This window comes from Dermacentor variabilis, chromosome 8, assembly GCF_050947875.1.
Source record: "Dermacentor variabilis isolate Ectoservices chromosome 8, ASM5094787v1, whole genome shotgun sequence".
Classification (NCBI taxonomy): domain Eukaryota; kingdom Metazoa; phylum Arthropoda; class Arachnida; order Ixodida; family Ixodidae; genus Dermacentor; species Dermacentor variabilis.
Genome location: NC_134575.1, coordinates 8,746,961 through 8,767,808, shown reverse-complemented (window position 1 = coordinate 8,767,808; position 20,848 = coordinate 8,746,961). Strand labels below are relative to the sequence as shown.

At 45.3% G+C, this 20,848-nt stretch overlaps 1 protein-coding gene across 3 annotated transcripts in view; it reads left to right on the top strand.

Annotated features, from left to right (window-relative positions):
- The first annotated feature begins 4,100 nt into the window (after positions 1-4,100).
- The window catches only part of sdk (sidekick cell adhesion molecule), a 144,098-nt gene continuing 127,350 nt past the window's right edge, over positions 4,101-20,848 (top strand). For all 3 annotated transcript variants that reach the window (XM_075701064.1, XM_075701063.1, XM_075701062.1), the window contains exons 1-6: positions 4,101-4,728; positions 6,014-6,289; positions 12,486-12,649; positions 17,601-17,727; positions 19,061-19,169; positions 19,917-20,137. In XM_075701064.1, the coding sequence (XP_075557179.1) occupies positions 4,575-4,728; positions 6,014-6,289; positions 12,486-12,649; positions 17,601-17,727; positions 19,061-19,169; positions 19,917-20,137 (1,051 nt within the window). In that variant the 5' untranslated portion in view covers positions 4,101-4,574. The remainder of the gene's footprint in view (positions 4,729-6,013; positions 6,290-12,485; positions 12,650-17,600; positions 17,728-19,060; positions 19,170-19,916; positions 20,138-20,848) is intronic.

Genomic DNA, 20,848 nt, shown 5'->3' with positions numbered 1-20,848 from the left:
CATGTTGGTAGGCATGGCACAAATGAATGAATGTTTGGGTGAGCTGTTAGTCTGTTGCAACACGCAAGTTCATGCATGCAGACTGGGATTGTGATTGACATAGATGGGGTGCTATTGCCGGGAATGTTTACCTAATCACTCAGGCAGGTATGTATCTGTGCACAAAGCAGTGCATTTTGAGCAAGTGAAATGGGTAGAACAAAAGCAAAAAAATACTGCATGACATTCAGCTTAGTACCAACTATGCACAATCACACTTTCTATTACGATTCGATTGAAGATCACAATTTCCTCTTCTATCACAATTTTCCTCTTCACTATCATGCATTGGGCACCAATAGACATATTTATTCACTCATATACACATAATGCACTTGGACATTGCAGGAGCAGGTAGAGTACAGAACAACTCAAGCAAGAATGAATGTATTACATCTTATTGGGAAGGCTGGTGCTTTGGCCTATGTTTGGGAGCTAGGGGTGTTCAGGTGTGGGAATGGGTGGTAAGGGAAGGGTAAACAGATGGTCAGTCTGCGTTGGCCTGAAACAAGAAGACAAAGTGATATTCAGCATTGTCCCTTCACTTGTAATGCACGATGTGATCACTTTAATACACAACCTTTGTTGTTGCCACAAAGTTCACAGCAGTGAATATGGTAGGCACTTCAAACACAAATTGGTCATAAGGCAATTGCGGGCATAGAATGTAATACACACTCCTCAAGGATATATAAAATGAACACAGCAACCTATTGTGTCTTTCCAATAAAGTGTTTTGGCCTGTGGCATAGTTTAGGATCTTAATAGCAGTTAATGCAGTCAAGAGCAGAGCAGGCAAGATTGGAGCTGAGGCATTTGACCCAAGCCGCTATTTCTGGACTCTGACCTGGCCAAAATTTGATCGGGAACGAGAGCTATTGTTGCTTGCTTCAGCCAATAACCGTGTGAATTTTTGTGGGTGGTCCCATGAGGGCATAAAAGAAGTAAATAAACTTCTTCTTTCATGCATTTGGGTCTCGTCCGCACACCGTAGGGTACGTCTTGGTAGCAAGTTGGTTAGTGGTGCCCGAAAGCGTCTGTCCAATAACCCTTCAAGCCCAACTTTGGCCAGATGTATGGTCACCAAATATAGTTTGCTGGACCAGGATGGCAAAATAGCTTGAGCTTAGCTTGGGGATTGATTTCGGCCGGCTACTATGTTGTGCCAACCACTGGTCAACATTTTGCCTTGCATGATACAACATAAATTCCTGAATGAGACCAATCTGACCAACAGCTTGTCAGGAAGAAAAGATTCTACCACATTCACTCTAGCATTTCTTCAGAAGCCACTCGCTATGTTCCTCTTTCACACGGCACCCTCTTCAGCTATACAGCTGGAACTACTACTGACCATGTATCGAAGTATCATTGTCGCAAAGAAGTGAAAATAAGAAAAGGATTGTGGATAGACTGACATTTTACTTTGGCGGGCATTCAGTTCTAATGTGAGCATGCACTAGACACTGAGAGCTTTAGCATGTCCCTAAACCTATTGTGGTGTATAGAAACGTTTGATTGAGCAGACTTGTTGGTGCCACCACCTTGTGGTGCAGAGCTTAACCAGAGAGGATACAGAGATGCTAGTGGGTTGAGCAACCATACCTACTTAGCTGATTTTTTAAAGCATAGGCAGTGACATAACATGATGTCTTTCTTTTTCCTTCGGCGAGAATACCCATGCAACGAGAACATTTCTAGCCTATTGTTGGATGTCGCAAGATGTTCCTGCTGCCATCCATGGCTCTGGTAACCCAGTATTCTGTAAAGGGTAATATGTTGGTGAACAAGCTTAAGCTTGCCATTTTTATACTGTGAATTATGCTAGTTGTGATACATGCCTTTAGGCATGTGTGCATACATTCTAATTGTAAGAGCTGCTAGTACACATCCCCCATTTCTTTAATTGCTGAAGTGTTAGAAATAGGAAGTACATACTTTCTAAATCAAAGTTTGTGACGTCAATTTAAAATAGTCATTCAAGATATTGTGAATGGTTGAGCTGCAGAGCTGGTAGTGCAATGTTAACTAATGCAATGATTTTGTAGTATACGCACTGAACATGTCACAGCTTTAATCTCATGCAATGAGATTAATATTTTAAACAAACGTGCAATATGTTTATGTTCGCGCACTACATTGTTCACAAGCTATATGGCGAAATCCAAATTTTGCCAAACAGGAAGGTATTTGAATGACCAATTAATGGACCAGAGAGCTTCCCTGAAAGGGCAGCCGTCGTCTAATCCATGCCTACATTGCAAAAAACGTAAGTGCAAATCGTTGCTAAAAGATTCCAAGGTGCTGTCAAGACACGAAGATAGAATAGCTAGGGAGATTGTGGAAGCTTTCTTTATTCATAAGTCCGGTGACATGTGCATGTCTGCACTAGAAATTGATTATTTAACCTCTAGTCTTTAAGCTGCTACGCGTGTTTATGTGAGGTTATATATTTTGCATGTTTTTCAAGATAAGCCATTTTTGCTAGTCTGTGCTCGTCCGTGTTTTCTATCTCGTCTCTGTCCGTTTGCACCATTCCCCATTAAGTATGGAGTACAAACACACCGAACAGTCTGCATTTCCTTGTTCTGAGATGGGTGCCCATTTTTTTATTGGGACAATTTTTTTATTTTTTTATTCTGACAAGTTATTGTAGAACCTTGAATTATGAAATGAGATAGTATGTATGTAGAGAGCATAACAACACATGTAATTACAACTGAGGATTTTGTACCCCTTGCGCAACATTAGCACATAACCATTCTGCAGGATTGGCCAAAAATGTGCACATATGCTGCAGACATACTGAGAACAAGGCAGCCCAAATACAGTTAAGAAGTTTGGGGAAAGAAGCAGTTGAATATCATGAAGTAATATTTCCCTGAAGATGTGTGGTGCTTTTGAGATGCCTCTGTATAGTCGGCTTTCGCTAATTCTACCCTGACGGGACCGACGAAGTTTATCGAATTATCCGGCGGGCCGAATTAAACATGTAAGATAAAGAAAAAAAATGACAAAGCACCTTCTAATTCAATTGACAGTATGACAGAATGCCAGTCAAACTCGCACTCACTTTATGTGTGTTCGAAGTAGAAAACTAAATAAGTTACGTAGAAATGAAATTAAAGCTTCTAAACGAAGTAGAAATCTAACGCGGTGCACCCCGTCGTTTAGCAAGAGAAATGGGCAAGGGTCTAATATGTGTTGCACAGTGGTGGCCTGTTTCTTAAAGTCAGCTTCGCCGCACGGTTTTTAAAGACGGTAGTCATTTTGCTGCAGTTCACTGGGATGTAGGCGGCAGACGTACATAAATCATTATAAAACAGTTAATTTGGTAACATAGACTAATTAAAAAATATACATTCGTATTCGTGCCGCACAAGTCTGCACATCGTGTACTTTACCCTGCGAGGAATTCCTCTCCATAGGAGCACGTTCTTTTGGTTTTCTCGTATTTTTTCGTGATTTTATCCACGCTTCTTTATCCGTATATTTAATTAATTCACTCCCATGGCATAGTACGATGTGATTGCAGGTTCTATTTCAGCGCCATCGACTGTTCTATGCGGCCATGCATACAACTGTCTGCTAGTCGACGCGTGCATGCGAGATTACGGCATCGCCCGAAGCCAACGGTGCGAGACTCGTGCGACCGTCTTCTTTGTGGAAGCTCGAAAACTGGCGACCGTGTCCTCAAAAAGAGCGTGTTCCGGTCGCGATATACACCCTGTCCGATTGAACCTTCGCGCAGCCCGACTGGTTAGCCGACCGCCGCAGCCGAGCTGGAATTTAAAGGGCCTATCCTTTTGTTATCTTCTAATGTTTGGCCGCGGTCTCCCGCTTCCGTCTGCTACTGGCGCTACAGGTTGTTGGTCGGCGCTCCAGTCGGACGTGACTGCATATTTGGTGTGTTCGATTTAGGTATTTTGGATGTGTGTCTTCTGCTGGCAACACGCCATAGCCGCCCGAAACGCTATGAGCGTGACGTCATAAAAGTTTTTCGCGGCGAAGGTGTTCAAGCACGAAATGCGTATCTGAGCGAGTTGTTAGGGTCACGTGATCCGAGCGCGACGGTCCGACGGCGGCGACGGTTTTGTTGTCTACGCTACGGCCGTTGTCAAGGCATAAAGTATAGGGCCATAATGTCAAGTAAGGAACGTACGAGAGCACTAAACTTACGGACGCTGTGTGAATCTACCGCTTGCGTATGCGTCTTGCGAACGCAATGGCAGCTGTGAGTGGGACGGGCAACTTTATCGAGTTTGTGAAGTTTGGGAAGAGTTTTGCAATATGGCGACGCTCTGTCCTGTAATAACAATGATACACCCGACGCACGACTGTTCTCGTGGAAATTGCAGTTCTCAGAGGAATGGAAACCGTAGCTCGCTGAACGACGGGCAGGTACGCGAAACGTCATCGTGACTACTGGAGGCCAATCGTCAAGCGCTCGTCTAGGACCTCTGTGATGTTCCGTGCGCGAGTTACCGTACATCGGCCTGTACTACGTGTGTGTGATTGTGCTGAGAAGTGCGCGCATGTCGGAGGACGCACCACACTTGCAAAGCACCGTGGAAACCCAGAGTGAAGCGCGCCGCGACGGCAACGGAACATCAACAATGACTTACAGTGGCCTCTGCCTTTTCCTTTGCACGTTGTTGTGCGCATTGGGAACTGGCATCGCAGAAAATGGTAAAGGGTTGCGCATTCCTAATTTTGCGCTTACTACTTTCGTGACTCTTGTTATGCTTGTATGATGCTCGTTGTAAACGCATTGTTGATCCATGCATAGTGCATTTGATAAAGTTGCAGCAGTCATGGGGACAGATTTCTGGTGGGTCGTGTGCGGCAAAACATAATTGCGAAACTAAATAGTGAATAACCAGTCGACGAAAGAAAAATCGCGATTACTTTTCACAAAGGCAGGTGAAAACTGGTTCGCCGGACGTCCGCCCTACCGCACATAGGTAAATCGTTGATATTCGTGATAATCGTGTGTAAAATAACTAGCGAGACACGTGCGCGAAACCAAAACGTATCCTATTGCCTTGAGAGTGGCAGAAGAGGCATACTTATTTAGAAAGAAGTTGAACCACTAGTGCAACCCTAGCCTGCTAGGGTATTACACGAGGGATGGGGTTTGAAAATGGTGCTAAGGATTATGCATGAAGGATTGTCTAAAGTGATGGAGGCTTTGAAGAGTAAGTCATCAGGGCAACAGGGGTGGGAAGACTATTGCAATGTTTGCTTGTAGAAAGACACACCTCATAAATTGGTTTCTTGAGCTTATTGAGGATATGACAGTGGTGGGAAACACGATGAACTGGATGAATGGGGTTGCGAGCAGTGGAGGTATGAAAATGCAAAGGCAGATATGTGTAGTACTGTAGTTCGAGTTAAATGTAGGAAGTTGAAGTGGTGTTTTTATGGTTAAAATGCTTATTTTATGAGAGTAGTTGCTGAGGTCGAATCCAGCCACACACTTTCATATTGACACTAGAGTGTTAGCTGGATTAACTTGTTAAGGATAAAATAAAATACTGGCATATTCTAGTTTTGAAAGTATGAAAATTTCTTAAGCAAGAAGTAGGAAGATTAAAGGAAACCAAGTACTTGATTAGCAAAGTCACCAGCAGTGGTGGACAAATATTCAAAACTTTCTAACAGAATTCAGCAGTGTCCTATTTCATTTGGTTGTTCCAATCAAAATTGACCTTGCGGCTCTTGGAGCCGGAGGACGTCCAATCCTGAAGAAATGTGTGCATGTCAAAAGCGTGCACTTTGGGGAGCGGAGCTGCTTGAGAAAAATGGCGGCCTTGCTGGGTAGCTTGCAGGGAGCAAGAAGGCCTGTTGGCTTACCCATAAGCTAACTGGTTAGTTTGCTCTGTTGTAATTGTTAATTTCAAAGAAGGTGCCAAGAAAACTAAGCATAGACTGTGGTGTGTACGTTTTCTTAGTCATTTTTTCATGTTTGCAGATCACCAGCAGCTGCTGTCCCCACGCTTCCTGACCCAGCCCTCGGGCGGGTACGTAGGGCTGGGTGAAAAGCGAGCGCTGCGGTGTGAGGCAGTCGGGGCACCTGCCCCTCGTTTGCAGCTGCTGAAAGATGACCATCCCCTGACCAACTGGACTTCCCTGCGCCTGGTGCATGTGCTGAGCAGCATTGGTCTGTCTCAAGCTGGTGCCTACCAGTGCTTGGCCAAGAATGCTGCTGGGGCAGTGCTCAGTGCCAAGGCCAAGCTGCAGGTTGCACGTGAGTGCTGTATCCTCTCTTGCACGTATGTGTGCATATACGCTTTCAAACTAGATAGTAAACTTTCCAGCAGAACCCATCACAGGACTGTTGATTTCAGTGCGATTAGCATGCAAGCAATGCAGTGACACATGATGTTGCCACCACTGAAACGGGGAAGATATGAGTCGTGTACTGCAGTCTGGCTGTCACCGTCATTTAGTGTGGCCTCTGAGATTGCACCGGTGGCATGCCAGTGCGTATGAGCCATGTACTGAGCTCTGCAGTGCTCTCGCACTTCCCTCTAGACACGCTGCGCCTTTCCTAGTGGCCTCCGGGATATGTGGTGAGACAGTGTGTGCTTGCACTGGGAATTAATCCCTCGCTGCCTGCAGGCATTTCTGGTGCAGTGCTAAAGCGTCAGGCTGCTCTGCTTGAGGAGTCTGTGCAATGGAGGTGTGATTCTGCCCAGCACAGGATAAGCTTTTAAGAATTTATTTTTCATTGAAGAGTGACGTAAAGAGGCTAGATAGATAGATTCCGCATAGACTCGTGTAGAGCCTGCACCGGTGTAAGGGCCACACCCCCAACTTGGCAGCCCAAAATGTGAAAAAGAAAGAAAACATTTGCAACGAAGAATGAAATGTGTTCAGTGCCCCGACGCTGCGTGCACATTAATGTATTTTCGAGTGCTGTGTACTTCCACGTGCCGCTGCTAATTGGGGTGAGCTGCGCATTGACCGCTGATGCTATGGTACATTCGAGGACTCGGGGTGTGCAAAAGTCACAGGTTGTGCTGGCACCATTTTGACGAAAAGGTTTGGTCCCGTGTAAGGGCTGGACCTCGTTAAAATTGTGAAAAAAAAGGTGCAGCACTTACACGAGTCTGTATGGTAGACCCAAAGTGCAGGGTGTCTACCAACCTGGAACACCGGGAAAACCGGGAATCCTCAGGGAATTTGAATAGTCTGGAAATACTCAGGGAAAACTCAGGGAATTTGTGTTTCTATCAGGGAAAATTAGCTGTAACTTCATTGAAAGGGAACGAAAGTCGTGTTAATGCTGGCTCCAGTAACATAGGAATCGCAACGAATCGTCATTGACGCCGTGTCGTCGGCACAAGGTATTGCCAGAGTAGGTAATGACTGATTTTCCAGACGCCCAATTTATTGGACATGCCCGATAATTCGCACGGCTTTGCGGCACCACCACATACTCCATATAGTCAGTGTATGACTGCAGGCCTGAAATGGCAATAATCAAAGCCACTGCTGCCGCCATTTTATCTCGCCGCCTCGAACCACACAGATCCGCTGGCGGCCGTAGCCACCACCGAGGCAACGTTAGGTCTAGCTGCTTCTATGTTCGCTATTAAGCTTCTTGCCGTGCGGTGCGGTGTTTTTTCATTGAAAGAATTCGCCGCTGTCAGCAATGGCACCGACTCCGCCTTTGTAATCCTCGCAAATAGCTTACAGCGCGTTGCGTAATGACAGTGTCCAAAAGTTAGCTTTGCCTCAGTACAGCAATGTTACACGGTGAAGCATAACAAGCGTGGGAAGAGGCAATTGTCACGGGACACAATATGTATTCCTTAATTATACACGCATACACCCGCGTCTCCTGTCACAATATGAGCACCGATATGCCTAACAAGTGTACTGGCAGGCCTTAAGAGCTTTTTCGGACGTGTCTGTGGCAATTTTAGCCGTTAAGGGCAGTTCAAGACATGCATTCCTTTTTTTCTGACTGCCCGATTTTTCGGATGTTCTTGCGGCCCCTAGGGAGTCTGAAAAATGGGACGTTGACTGTACAACTGACCAAGAGGATGCTTCAAATGATCCAGGGGGTGAACACGTCGCAGAAGGAGGATGAGAACAGGAAGGACCGACGTACTGAGGAATTAACGGGAAAGGAAGCGTGCCGCCGCCTCTTTGAAGGAGCTTGAGCTCAAAAAACAAAGCGTTGGCTGATGCCGAGATGCAGGTGTTCCTTATCCAAACCAAAATAAGCTCTTTAAAGCAGTGAAACCCAACACGAAGATATTGTGTACGGGCTGAGAGTATGTCAGGACAGTTGAGGTTGACTTCCCAGCTGCTGAGAGAGAATCTTAGTTGTGACAAAGTTCAGGCCTCATACCGATGAGCTTGCTATCAGTTGATAGAAATAGCTCATATTCAAAAATATTTACTTAGGTATGCATCTCCTGTGGGGTCTCTCACACCCATGCTCTTGGGACAAAGGAACAACAACACAGTAGTGCAAACAATCACAAGGGCATTTATTGCACCTTTCACAGATCAATGCCTGCTAGCCGAGTTGCTATCCACAAAACATGCCGATGGGCGCGCGACAAATCTAGAAGTCCGACTTACCGCGACCTGGTAGCGAGCGAATATGTTCACCCCATGCTGAATCCCAACGCCTGGTCGTTCGCGCGTACTGTCACGCGAATGGTGGCGCATTCCAAGGCGGCCACGCGAGGTGGTCTCGCAGAAGCATGGGTCGGCGGCGCGCGGGATGTCCACGCCGTTCGCCGACCCGCCGGGGAAGAGAGAGCCTTGTCTCCCCTGCGCCCCCAAGTAACCCTGCCGTGAGGCGGCGTTAGCAACGGAACACTCGCGCCATCTCTCGCACTGCGCCCCAACCACATCGACTGCCGCGGGCATCACGCAGGTCACGCGGCGAAGCCGGATTACAGGAGGCGCGCTATGCGGGAAAAACATATCAGAGGAACCGCGAGAGTCGCGCATCCCCACACTCCTTACAATTCGTATTTGAATATGTTCGACCCAATTTGCAATGTATTTTATCATTTCTTTCGCTGTGCATTTTACTAACACCTTCCTTCTGTTTCCTTTTTAAATAAAGTAGTTATTACTCCTTACTATTCAAACTGGATTAAGTCATTTTTTTGTTTCAACATGCATACTACAGCATCGGGCAACATGGTGTCAGCATGTCTTGACATAAAACAGAGTTCAGGCTAATTCATGGAATTTTGCAAAGGCTATCAGGGAAAACCTGGAAAACTCGGGGAATTTGGAAATGTGAACTTGGTAGACACCCTGAAGTGGCTGAAGTAGGGGAAGAATGCTATTTGCATCAATAATAATAAGGTAGTGTTCTAAACTGGTGCATGCTTTGGCTGCATCATTGCCTCGCTAAAGGGTAGAGCTCATTTTTTTCAGAACCTGTCAACTAACAATGAACAGTCAAGAGACATTTATCCTTGTAGCTCTCTCGCGGTCATTAAACCGTGCTATATGTGCTGGTGGTCATGCTACTACTATACTAATAATGATGGATGGGCACCCCACTGCTATGAATGCATGAGAAACGCCTGTTTCACGTGCTTATTTTGGAAGTTGAAATGCTACATCAGGCTATTAATCAAGCTGCTTATTGCAGTAGTAGGCACACAAACAAAATATGCCATCCAGGAAAGTTTTGCCATTTTGACATCAAATGTATGTCATAGCAGATACCATTATCTTGTGAGAAGCATTACGTAGAACTACACATAGCTTAATGTAACATTACATCGACCCCTGCGCATTGTGCACTCTTCAGAGTATGCGGGATGCCGTGTGGATGTATAGAATTACAACTTTCTGTCTTATTTTGCATTTGTGTTCTATATGATGTTGCCCTTTTTGATCTAGTTTGCTTAAGAAATGCTTATACCACAGGTAAAAGCACTGCTAACCTGCTTGAATGTGACACAGTGCTTGTTGTTTCAAGATGAAGTGCACGGGGGGCATGGCATAATATTGCTATGCCCTTCTTGATAAGTCTAATACCAAATGAATCATAACTGAAACAAAAAAGTCCCATAGAAAAACCATAGCTTGAGTGCTGTTGGCTCACACACCCAGTGCTAAATTAGTACACATAAATATGTAAGTTAGTGGACGGATTGATGGCTGTCGCTGTAGCGCAATCGGTAGTGCATCGTACATGTATTGCGGCGGTATTGGGCTCGGTCCTCACTGACAAACAAGATATCTTTACATCCACTTTCATATCCCCTTCATTATTTTCCGCATTTCACTTTCAACTACACCCAATTACCCCTATGCCTTCATTGGCTTCATTGCTTGCTGGCTTTATGTGGTCATGATTAGGGACCTGAGTATGATAAGTACGAGTCAAAATATTTAAAAGGACACTAAAGGTTACTATTAAGTCAACGTGGACTGTTGAAATGCCATCACAGAAACCTCGAAACGCTTGTTTCGTGCCAAGGAGAGACTCGCTGCCTTTCTCCTCACACCAAATCCGGTTCCGCTATTTCCGGTTCCGGCATTTCCGGTTTAAAAATTTCCGGTTCTGGTGTTTCCGCTTCCTGGAGTTGCGATGCGGGAATTTCCGCTTCGACTGCTGTTAGACGATGGTGAGACGCCAGCGCGTGCTTAGCAGAGCTGTGGCAGTCACCATAAGAAGAATGCAAAGAAGACAAGCTGTTGTATTCCGCTGAAGTAGTAATTCGCGGTCGCTGTTTTCCAAATGCATGAAAAACGGCAGTGGTCTCCAAGCACCCAGGCACTACATTCCACTTTACGTTGTCGCTCGTGCCACAACCCGTCGCAGGTTGACGCGAAGCAGCGAACACGAGCAGATCGCTGGTTACAGTAGGCGGTGGTTCTTGGATGGAATCGCATTCACAGTTTCAACCGCAGCTCGTGCAATTAAAGCCTCTCCAGCGATGTGAAAATAAACAACGCTAAAAAACAAAGCGTCACTTCCACTCTGAACAGGAAGCTGCAGCTACCTAAGTTCCGCCTGACGCCGGAAGCTAAGGGGGTGGTGAGTGGGAGAGGAGCATGGAGGAGGAGGGCAGGTTGGCAGTACTTAACCTGGTTGGTGGGAACGTGTATGGAGGGGCTTTAGTTAGGACGCCCTGTATGAAGGGCAGAGAGAATACTAAAGCTGGCTTTTTTAGCAGTGTCAATTTATTCAACTTCTCAGTTTTCACCTTGGCAATTTATGCGCATAACTTCCGAAAACACTCTTCTTGGACGTACGCTTTGCCTTGGCTTTTGTCTGTGTTGTGCTACATTATATTGTGATACATATTCTTACATTTCTTGTTTGGTTATACTGACATGCTTTCATTGTTCATCTTTTTCTGGTGATAATTTTTCCCCGCCTAACCACTATAACAATCTTTATAGCTTGACAAAAGACATGCCTAGATGTGTGAGCACTTTATCAGATGTTACCGACTGTGTAGTGAAAGAATCTTGTCTAATCAGATTGCATGCACATTGCAAATAGTGGTGTACATTCTGGAATGTATGCAAGCACTAGCAATTACGCTGGAATGTACAATGAGTCACATTTAAATAGCCAATGCACTTGACATGTAGATCAGATTTTGACGACCAACCACTGTGCTCACTGCTATCGTTGTGCTTTGAATGTTGTATTTCTGGGCACAAGTTTGCACAATAAAAAGTTAGATTTACGACTTACAGTTTTGACGCCATCTGGGCCGGCATAAGGTCAAAGTATTGCATTCCATTTTTATTCCAAATCTGCCATTAGCCTTCTGTGATAGGACAAAATGGCTCAGGTCATGCCTATATAGGTGAGGCCCCAGATATTTTGACCTGTCACAGAGGGCTTATGGTAGATTTGGAGTGAAAACAGATTGGAACAGAAGTACTACATGTTGCTGGGCTAGTTGGTTCATATTGCTGAGTAGACCGCAAGTGATATGATCGCTTTGGCGCAAACAAGGAATGACAAAAAGGCGCTCCCCTTGTTTCTTTCTGTCCTTCCTTGTTTGCGCCAAAGCAATCATATTTATGGTCTACTCGGCAAGATTGGAACAGGCTGACGTTATTCTGGCACTGGTTCTTGAGTGTCACTGCAATGTGACAATATAGTACCTGTTCTGCAGGGGTGAGGGCTGTGTTACCTTACAGAAAGCTCTTTACTTGGGGGAAACATGCACATATTGTGTTCCCAGCCATCAGAAGAGAATGATTGATTGGCTGTGAACTGCCACATTCAAGATGGCTGGCAGGAGGCAGATGATTGCACCCTGCATGCACCAGCTTCCTAGACTTGCTTATACATACCCTTTGCAAGGCAGGCATGGAGGCTTCCCTGCTTTACTTGGGATTTGGGTTTTCGTGCCTGCTTGTGTGCTGAAGGGCTTTTCATCTATGAAGTAGTGACAGCGTTATGATGCTGTTGTGTTCTTGTGCAGACTTGACACCAACTGAGGAAATTTCCGAGACTGTGCAAGTGGCTGTGCGCAAAGGTGGTCATGTGATCCTGGAGCCACCAGTGGTTGACAGCGTTCCACCAGCCACTGCAACATGGGCCTTTGGTAGTGTATCTTTGGACAGCAGACAGTTTGCAACTACACAGGTACGAACTTCAAATTGAATTTTTCTGCAAATTTGCATTTTGTATAAGAGTTATCTGTAAAATAAAAATTAAGCTTAACTGCACTATTTGAGCGAAATGGTCATTATTATAATTAAGTTTAATTCACTATCAGCTCACTGTTCTGGCTTCCAATGCAGTGCTATCAGAAGATGCAGGGAGCTCCATCTGAATGCTGTTTCTGCAGAAAATAGGATGCCACAATTTTTTTCAGGTTGCTACCATTGTAGGTGTTTACTCACAGCCTTACCCTTTACTAGTGCACCAGATTGGTCGACTTGATGTGGCAAAAAAAAAAAAGCTTTGCATGTCTTTTTGGCCAAACCCAAGCATGTGGTGTATGTCTGCGGTGCCACGTGCAATCAGTTACAGGAATGATTTCCTAGACAGTGTTACTAACATTTCAGGGTGTCTACCAACCGGGAAAACCGGGAATTCTCAGGGATTTTGAGTAGTCTGGAAAAACTCAGGGAATTTGTGCCTCTATTAGGGAAAATTAGCTGTAACTTTATCGAAAGGGTCGAAAGTCGCAGTAATGCTGGCTCGAGTAAATGACAGGAATCGTAATAAATCGTCTTTGACGTTCCGTCGTCGGCTGGAGGAGTTGCCAGTGTACAGTCAACGACCGACTTTCCGTATTCCCGATAATTTGGGCAGCTTCGCCGCACCACCGCGTACCCCATAGAGTCAATGCCTCAGAACGTCTGAAATTTTGGACGCAAGAACTCTTCACCGTCCGATTTTGCTGATGTTTTGCTGTGACCGCTGGTCCGAAATGGCATTAATCAAAGCCACCACCGCTGCCATTTTGATTGCCTCGCCGCCTCGAACAGGCGCTCTCACATGCAGATCCGCCAACAGCCGTAACTGCGGCAACGCTAGGCCTAGCTGCTTCGACGTTCGCTATGAAGCTTCTTGCTGTTGGGTGTCGTGTTCTTTATTGATATAATTCGCTGCTGTCAGCATTTGTACGGACTCCGCCTTTGTGCTCCTTGCGATTGGCTTAGAAGCTTGGAAAGCACGGTGCGTTGCATAATGCCGGTTCCCGAAAGTCAGCTTTGCCTCTGTACAGAAATGTTATTTGGTGAAGCATACACAAAAGTATTGCAGTGAAGCATAACAAGCGTGAAAAGGGGCTATTGCCACGGGATGCACGCGTGTATAATTAAGGAATACATAATATGTTATGTATTCCTTAATTATACACGCGTGCATCCTGCATTTCCTGTCACAGTACGAGCACCGATATGCCTAATGCGTGCACCGACAGGCCTTCAGAGCGTTTTCGAATGTGCCTGTGGCGGTTTGAGCTCTTAAGGGCAGTAAATGACACGCATTTATTTTTTACAACTGGCCGATTTTTCGGACGTTCTCGCAGCCCCCAGGGAGTTCGAAAAACCAGACATGGACTGTGCAACTGACCAAGAAAATGCTTCAAATGGTCCATGGGGCGAACAAGTGGCGGTAGGAGGACAAGAACAGAAAGAACCTACACAATGAGGAATGAACAGGAAAGGAAGCATGCTGCCGCTGTTTTGAAGGAGCTTGAGCTCAAAAAACAAAGTGTTGGCTGATGCCGAGATGCAGGTGTCTCATCCAAACCAAAATAAACTCTTTAAAGCAGTGAAGCTCAACACTGAGGCGTTATGTGCGGGCCGAGAGTATGCCAGGATAGTTGAAGTTGACTTATGACCTGTTGAGAGAGAATCTCAATTGTGACAAAGTTCGGGCCTCATACCACTGAGCTTGCTATCTGTTGAAAGAAATAACTCATATTCGAAAATATTTGCTTCTGTATGCATCTCCATTTAATTGATATTTGAGAATGTCCGACTCGACTTGCAATTTTTTTCAAAGGCATTTTATTTGTTGTGCATTTTACTAACCCCTCCTTTCTATTCTCTTTTTGAATAACATAAACACTACTCCTTAGTATTCAAATTGGATTGAGTAGTTTTTAAAAATTTTTTTTGTATGCTTACTAGAGAGTTACAGCTTTGGGCGATATGGTTTCAGCCCATCTTGATATAAATTATAGTGCTGCATCACTCAGGGAATTTTGCAAAGGCACTCAGGGAAAACTTGGAAAACTCAGGGAATTTGGAAATGTCAACTTGGTAGACACCCTGCATTTGCAGCTGTGTTCTCGTCGCTTAGTTCACATCGAAGCGAGAGGCCACACAAAGGTAAATTCGCTCGCTCCTGCTACCATACTTTCTCACTCCAACGTTCTGATAAAAGGTTTCCGTGGTCATTGAGTGAGACATGTTCATGTTTGCTTGTGCATGTGTGACACCGTGCTTATTAATTTACTTAGTAAGCAAATGTTTGAAAGCTTATACAGCTGATAAAACCTCAATACTTTTCGTATAGCTGTCTATACCTGCCAACCCTCCCGATTCACCCGGGAGACTCCCAATTTTTTACTGAAATTTGCGATTGTACGATCACTGTCTTATATCTCCCGAAAAGTTCTCTGTTCTCGCAATAATGGTTTTTGCGAAACCGGCACCACGGAATCTGCAGCCACATCGTAAATGTCAGCATCACCAACTATGGCTGCACTAGCGCCATCGGTATCATCGACTAAGCAGCCAACTACGGTGCCTAGTAAGCCGACCAAAGCCAGAGCCAATGTAGCTCTTGCATTTTGTGCATGCCTTCCTCCGTGGTGCATTGTTACTGCTGTTTGTGTGTATGATTAGTGTTGGCTAGGCCTTGTGTGCGGTGCACCATGTAAAGTTAGAAACCTCGTGTGCTTGATTCCAAGGCGCTATCAAAGCCCAAGAAAAGGAATTTTCAGAAGTTTTTGCGATCTTACACTTCTGAATTTCCATGCTTTTTGACATCAAGAAAAGAAGAAAATTTTTCATCTTGTTCAACGTGTGGATGCTACGTCAGCGTGTCTCATGGTGGCAAAGGTGACTTCAAGCTGCACGTTTCTACGGCGAAGCATCAAGGCTATGTTCGCACAGCTGAGCAGCAAGACAACATAGTGAACTTTCTCCGGAACAACGGCGACGACAGTGTCATAAGTGTGGAGTGCCTGTTCATGGGATTCGTCGCCGAACACAACCTACCCCTTAGTGTCAGCGACCACGTTGGGCCTCTTCTATGGAAAATGTTTCCGAAATGCAACGAGGTGAAGCGTTATGGATGTGGACGCAACTCTGAAACGCAACTCTGAAGAATGCGGAGGTGGCCAACTTGAAATTTATTTCGGAGGCATCGCTTTCGAGTCTTCGTCTTTTTATTCAGAGTTTCCCTCACCTGCTGCCCCGAGATTCCAATGAACCTCCTGAAGATGCTTTAGATGCTCTCGAAGCAGACTTTGCCACTCTACAGGCGTACAGTCTTCCAGAGGACATTAAGAATAAAGAAAGGTGGGATGTGCAGTGGTCTGTGGTTGGAAAAATGAAAAGCACTGATGGAAAACATGTTTCACTGAGTTGCTAAGCTGATGCTGGATTTACTCGTGATACCGCATAGCTACACAGTGTGTGAGGGTATTTTTAGCACGGCACGAGAAACTAGGACTGAATTCCGCTCATCGATGTGCAACAGTGCAACACAACCCTCCAACACCTGCAGCTAGTGAAGGGCTGTCAGTCTGGACCTTGCTTTGAGCAAAGCTACTCCAACAAATTTTTGAAGTGGGCAAAGTCTACTACTGCAAGCTCCCTGCAAAAGGACTCGCCGAACACTGCCTGAAAGTTTGAACGAAACCCCCCGCGAATAAAAAGTCTCCCGATTTTTTATCTCACCAGGCCGGCAGGTATGGCTGTCTACTAATTTGATATTGCAATCGATGCTTCGCCTTTCGGGTGAAACTGCAATTCTTTTTATTTATCAAAACTTTAGTGCGTTGGGAGTAAACCTTTGTTCTTCCATATGAGAGAAAGTTGTATTTCTGTATGATATAATGAGGTGCACGGTACTGTAAAGCACTTATATATTTTTTTTTAGGTCACGGGAAACAGGTGTGCGTTACAATCAAGGGCATTTTGCCCCCTTTTTTTTTTTGTCACGGAAAATGGGTGCACGGTAGAATCGAGTAAGTACGGTAAGTGCTCCCGCAGGAGTGCAAGCATTCCATTCGCAGATTTGACGAGAGCGATATCAGTCAGTACGGCGTGCTCCGTTCATGATTCGGCCGAGCGCTCGCGATCTGCTTTTGGAATTCAACTTTAACAGTGCGGACAGTAGTCCTTTTATTATTGCTTTGAACTGTTTCAAGTGCAAGCGCCGCTACCAGTGACGTTGCCGGCTATGGTGCCATGCAAGGCTATGGCACCAGTAACACTGCTGTCGCAAGCAAACATGCACAAATAGGGCCATGGACATCTGATTCAGCACCCCCACATGAGCTTGTTACATAATTATGTAAGGGAGCAAGATATTGTCTTGCCCAACGATGCATAGTGTCTGACAAAAGTAGCGGAAGGTGCCATATGTATTTGCTTTCTCTAGCTAAGGTGTGACTGTAAGATCTTTCTCGGAAAATAAGAAATTTAAATGTGCTTGGACCAATACTACATATTGCAGTAAACAAAAGCATGCCTTTTGTTGTTTCGCATTTCGTATTAAGAAATCACCGCACCTTTCTCAAGAGTGGTGTGCACTGCCCAAGCCTCACTGCTTTTGCCGAGAACTGCATGTGACAAATGGCGCCTCAGCACCATGCCCTGTGCCGTGTCTTTAGTGAGATGTGTGGTAAAGTGCTGTTTTGCTTCCTGAAAAATTCTTGCTCCGTAATTAAGGGCCTGATTTGGAGACAGAACTTAAGCATAAGCATTTGCAGAGCAAGAGCTTATACATAACCAGCAAGATGAGTCTAATCTGGTGATGTGCATTCCGTGTTGCACATTTGTGCAACATGGTGAACAGAAGGAGTCAGTTTATAGTGTAATTAAACTGATGTTCTCCTTGCCAGGACAACCGCCTGGTGATCCTGGAAGCAACTCCAGAGCTTGGAGGACGGTATCAAGTGGAGCTGACAAATCCTCACACTGGTGACACCATTTTTGGGCCACCAGTGGAGCTCAGTGTTGATGATAGTGGTAGGTCACAAGAGCCAGCTTCACCTGTCTGCTTTCCAAAATCTCCGCTTTCCCTTTGTTTCATTTTGTGGTGGCACAAAATCACGTTCATCCTGCAGTCATGCAAAGAGGGATCTTGTCACAGTTTTTTCGTATTTTGTGTAAACAGACCAGAAGCCTTGTGAATTTTTTCTGCTAGTCTTTCAGCAAGAACATAATGACCTTTCAACATAGCAGTCAATGTAGAAGCATATGTGTCCCTGTTCACATGCTGTGTGACATTTTATTGCGATAGCAATTATCGTATTTACACGAATCTAGGCCGGCCCCAATTCTAAGCCGACCCCCGAATGTCCGAAGCCAGAAAAAATAAAGAAACTTATCTCGAATGTAAGCCGAACAAAAAAGTGAGGACAGCGTTCACAAAATCAAAATAGTATTTGTTTAATATGAACACGCCGAGCTCACTCTATTTCATCATGGCTGCTAGTCTTGTACGCTTGCGGACGTGTGCCCATGCATGCGCAGACAATGCGGCACGGCTCATAAGTGTCAAAACACGGCGCGATCTCGGTGAACAGCTCCTCCCTGTTATCGGTCTCTTCCCTTCTTTATCGCTAAGATCTCATTGCAGCACACGCGAAAGGCGTCTCCCGTTGCCCTCTCCAACGGTGGATGTTTTTCTCATCGATGCTGAAGTCCTGCCCAGCTTGAACGTTTGATGATGCCTCTGCGGCTAGCACAACTTTTCATTAGTGGCATCGCAGGTTCGGTGCCATTACGATAACGCCACACTGCAGCTGGTACAGCCACGATACCGATACGACACAGGTCAAAATGGCGACATTGCTCGTGTACTTCGGTTGGCTAGTGGCATGGCTAGTAGCGGCTGCAATACTGACTTTTCTAGATAGCGCTAGCTATGCGCCATATTTATCATTTTCAATCACAAACTGGTGCGTTTTTTAAAATCCTTGAATCTAAGCTGACCCTACAGTTTGGTATATGATTATTTGAAAAAAAAAAAAAACTGTCAGCCTAGATTCGAATGGATACGATATATGAACACTACCACTAGTATGTCAAAATAATCGAGCAGCTATGATAAATTAATAAGCAACGGTGTGCATGTGTTTTCATTTCCGTTTTCTTGCTCCCAGCCCGGCCATGGCAGCTGGATTTTGATGGGGGCAAAATGCAAAAACACTCTTGCTTAGATTTAGGTACACGTGAAAGAATGCCAGGTGGTCCAAATTAATCCGGAGTCCCTTACTGCAGCATGCCTCATGATCAGATAGTGGTTTTGGCACATAAAACCCCATGATCTTATCTTTTTTTGTTTTCTTGCTTCCAGATGGAGAATACAAGGCAGAACTTTCTATTGTTGTACCACCAATAGACCGAGAGTTCAACAACCTGGAAAATGGTTATGACAGCTATCTTGAGTGCATTGCTGCCGGCAGGTAAGAACCTCGGTGCGCATGTTTCAAAAAAGCACCGACTTCACAGCACAGAGAGAGAAGGTATACAGTGAAACCTCGTTATAACGAACAGTTAAAAAGTCGGAAATTAGTTCGCTATATCCATAATTCGTAATATAAAATTTCGTAAAAAATACATGCAAGAGGAGCAAAATTCAATCAGAGAAGGCTGCTAACACTAAAACGCAAAAGCAACATTCAATCACGCTGCTGCTGAAGCGGCGCTGTCAGCGGTTGTGAGATGCGGACGATTTCTTTGGCTGTCAACTCTCGATGACGACGTGGCATCTGTGGCGCTGTCAGCGCCTGCGACGTAGTCCGGAACGTTTGCTGCGCCGCGCAACACACTTGTATTGCAACGAAGCCTGCCGCCTGCTATTAAAGTGAGGTAGGGCTTGGCGCCGCGAAGTTCGTTATATCTGTTTTATGCCAAACCGCGTTCGCTATAGGAAGTTAAAAATACATGTGCTTGACAAAAATATTTCGGAAAAGTTCGATATATTCAATAATTTGTTATATGCGTGTTCGTTATATCGAGGTTTGACTGTATTAATTGCGGACAGTGTATGATTTTCCAGACGCCTGATTTTTTAAGCATGTCCAATAATTCGGACTCCTCCACTGCACCGTCACTTGCTGGGTTTTATGAAATTTAATGTTCCTAGCTTGGCAGGTATGCTATCCATGTTTGCTGTTGTGGTGATGATGATTTTTCTTTTTTCCACACAGCCCCCTGGAACAGGTACAAATAGTGTGGCTCAAGGATGACCGTCCTTTGGGTGAGCTGCCTCATGTGCTGACCCATTGGAACCGAACCCTGACTCTCTTGCACTTGGGACCCCAACATGCGGGACGCTACACCTGCCAGGCTAGCCTGTTTCAGCACTCCGATGGCTCTGTCACAGAGCCGACGATCCCAATTATCGCCCATGCCAATGTCACCGTGTCAGGTGTGTGTCCTTTTGTATTATGGTATGTTTTCATTTTAGGGAGTACCAATGGGCATATTCAATGTTGTAAAAACTCTACTTTGCTATGATGGCCTATACGGGGTGTGGGGCCAGCACCTGACCCTCTTGTGGTGTTTGTCTTTGCACACAACTTCTGCGAATCTCAACGTTCAGTTTCTCTTCTTACTACACACACATAAAATGGTTGAAGTCGGTTTTTAATTTTTGCAGCTATGGCCACAGATGGCTCAAGTATTCCAGTGCTTGTGTCACCTGATGGTGGGGATAATTTGTGCAGGGGAGGACTTGCTTCCTTCTCTCAGGGCTGTGGGACGTTAGTGTATGGGGGTAAACTGTAAGCTTGTTGATGCTCATTGGTCCACTTCTTGCGACCAATGGCAGGCCTGGCAGGTTCTGGCTTGTGCAGAGAGCACTGTGCATGGTCTTTAGCATGGCATTCAAATTCGGTGCCTTGGTGACACCAGCGAACTTTTGTGTTGAAGTTGGGGTCGCTTGCTGAAAACGCAGAGCAGTGGGGCTTTGGCCATGTCACTGATGAACAACTCATTATAGGGATAAAGGGTAGCATTAATGGTGTTGTGCCTCGGTAACTTCACTGAGGGTTCCCTCCAAGAGAATGTGCTCAGTAAGAAGGGGTTTTCAATTTGCCAGCTGGGGTACAGATGGCTGCAGCGTCTGCTACAGCTGAAA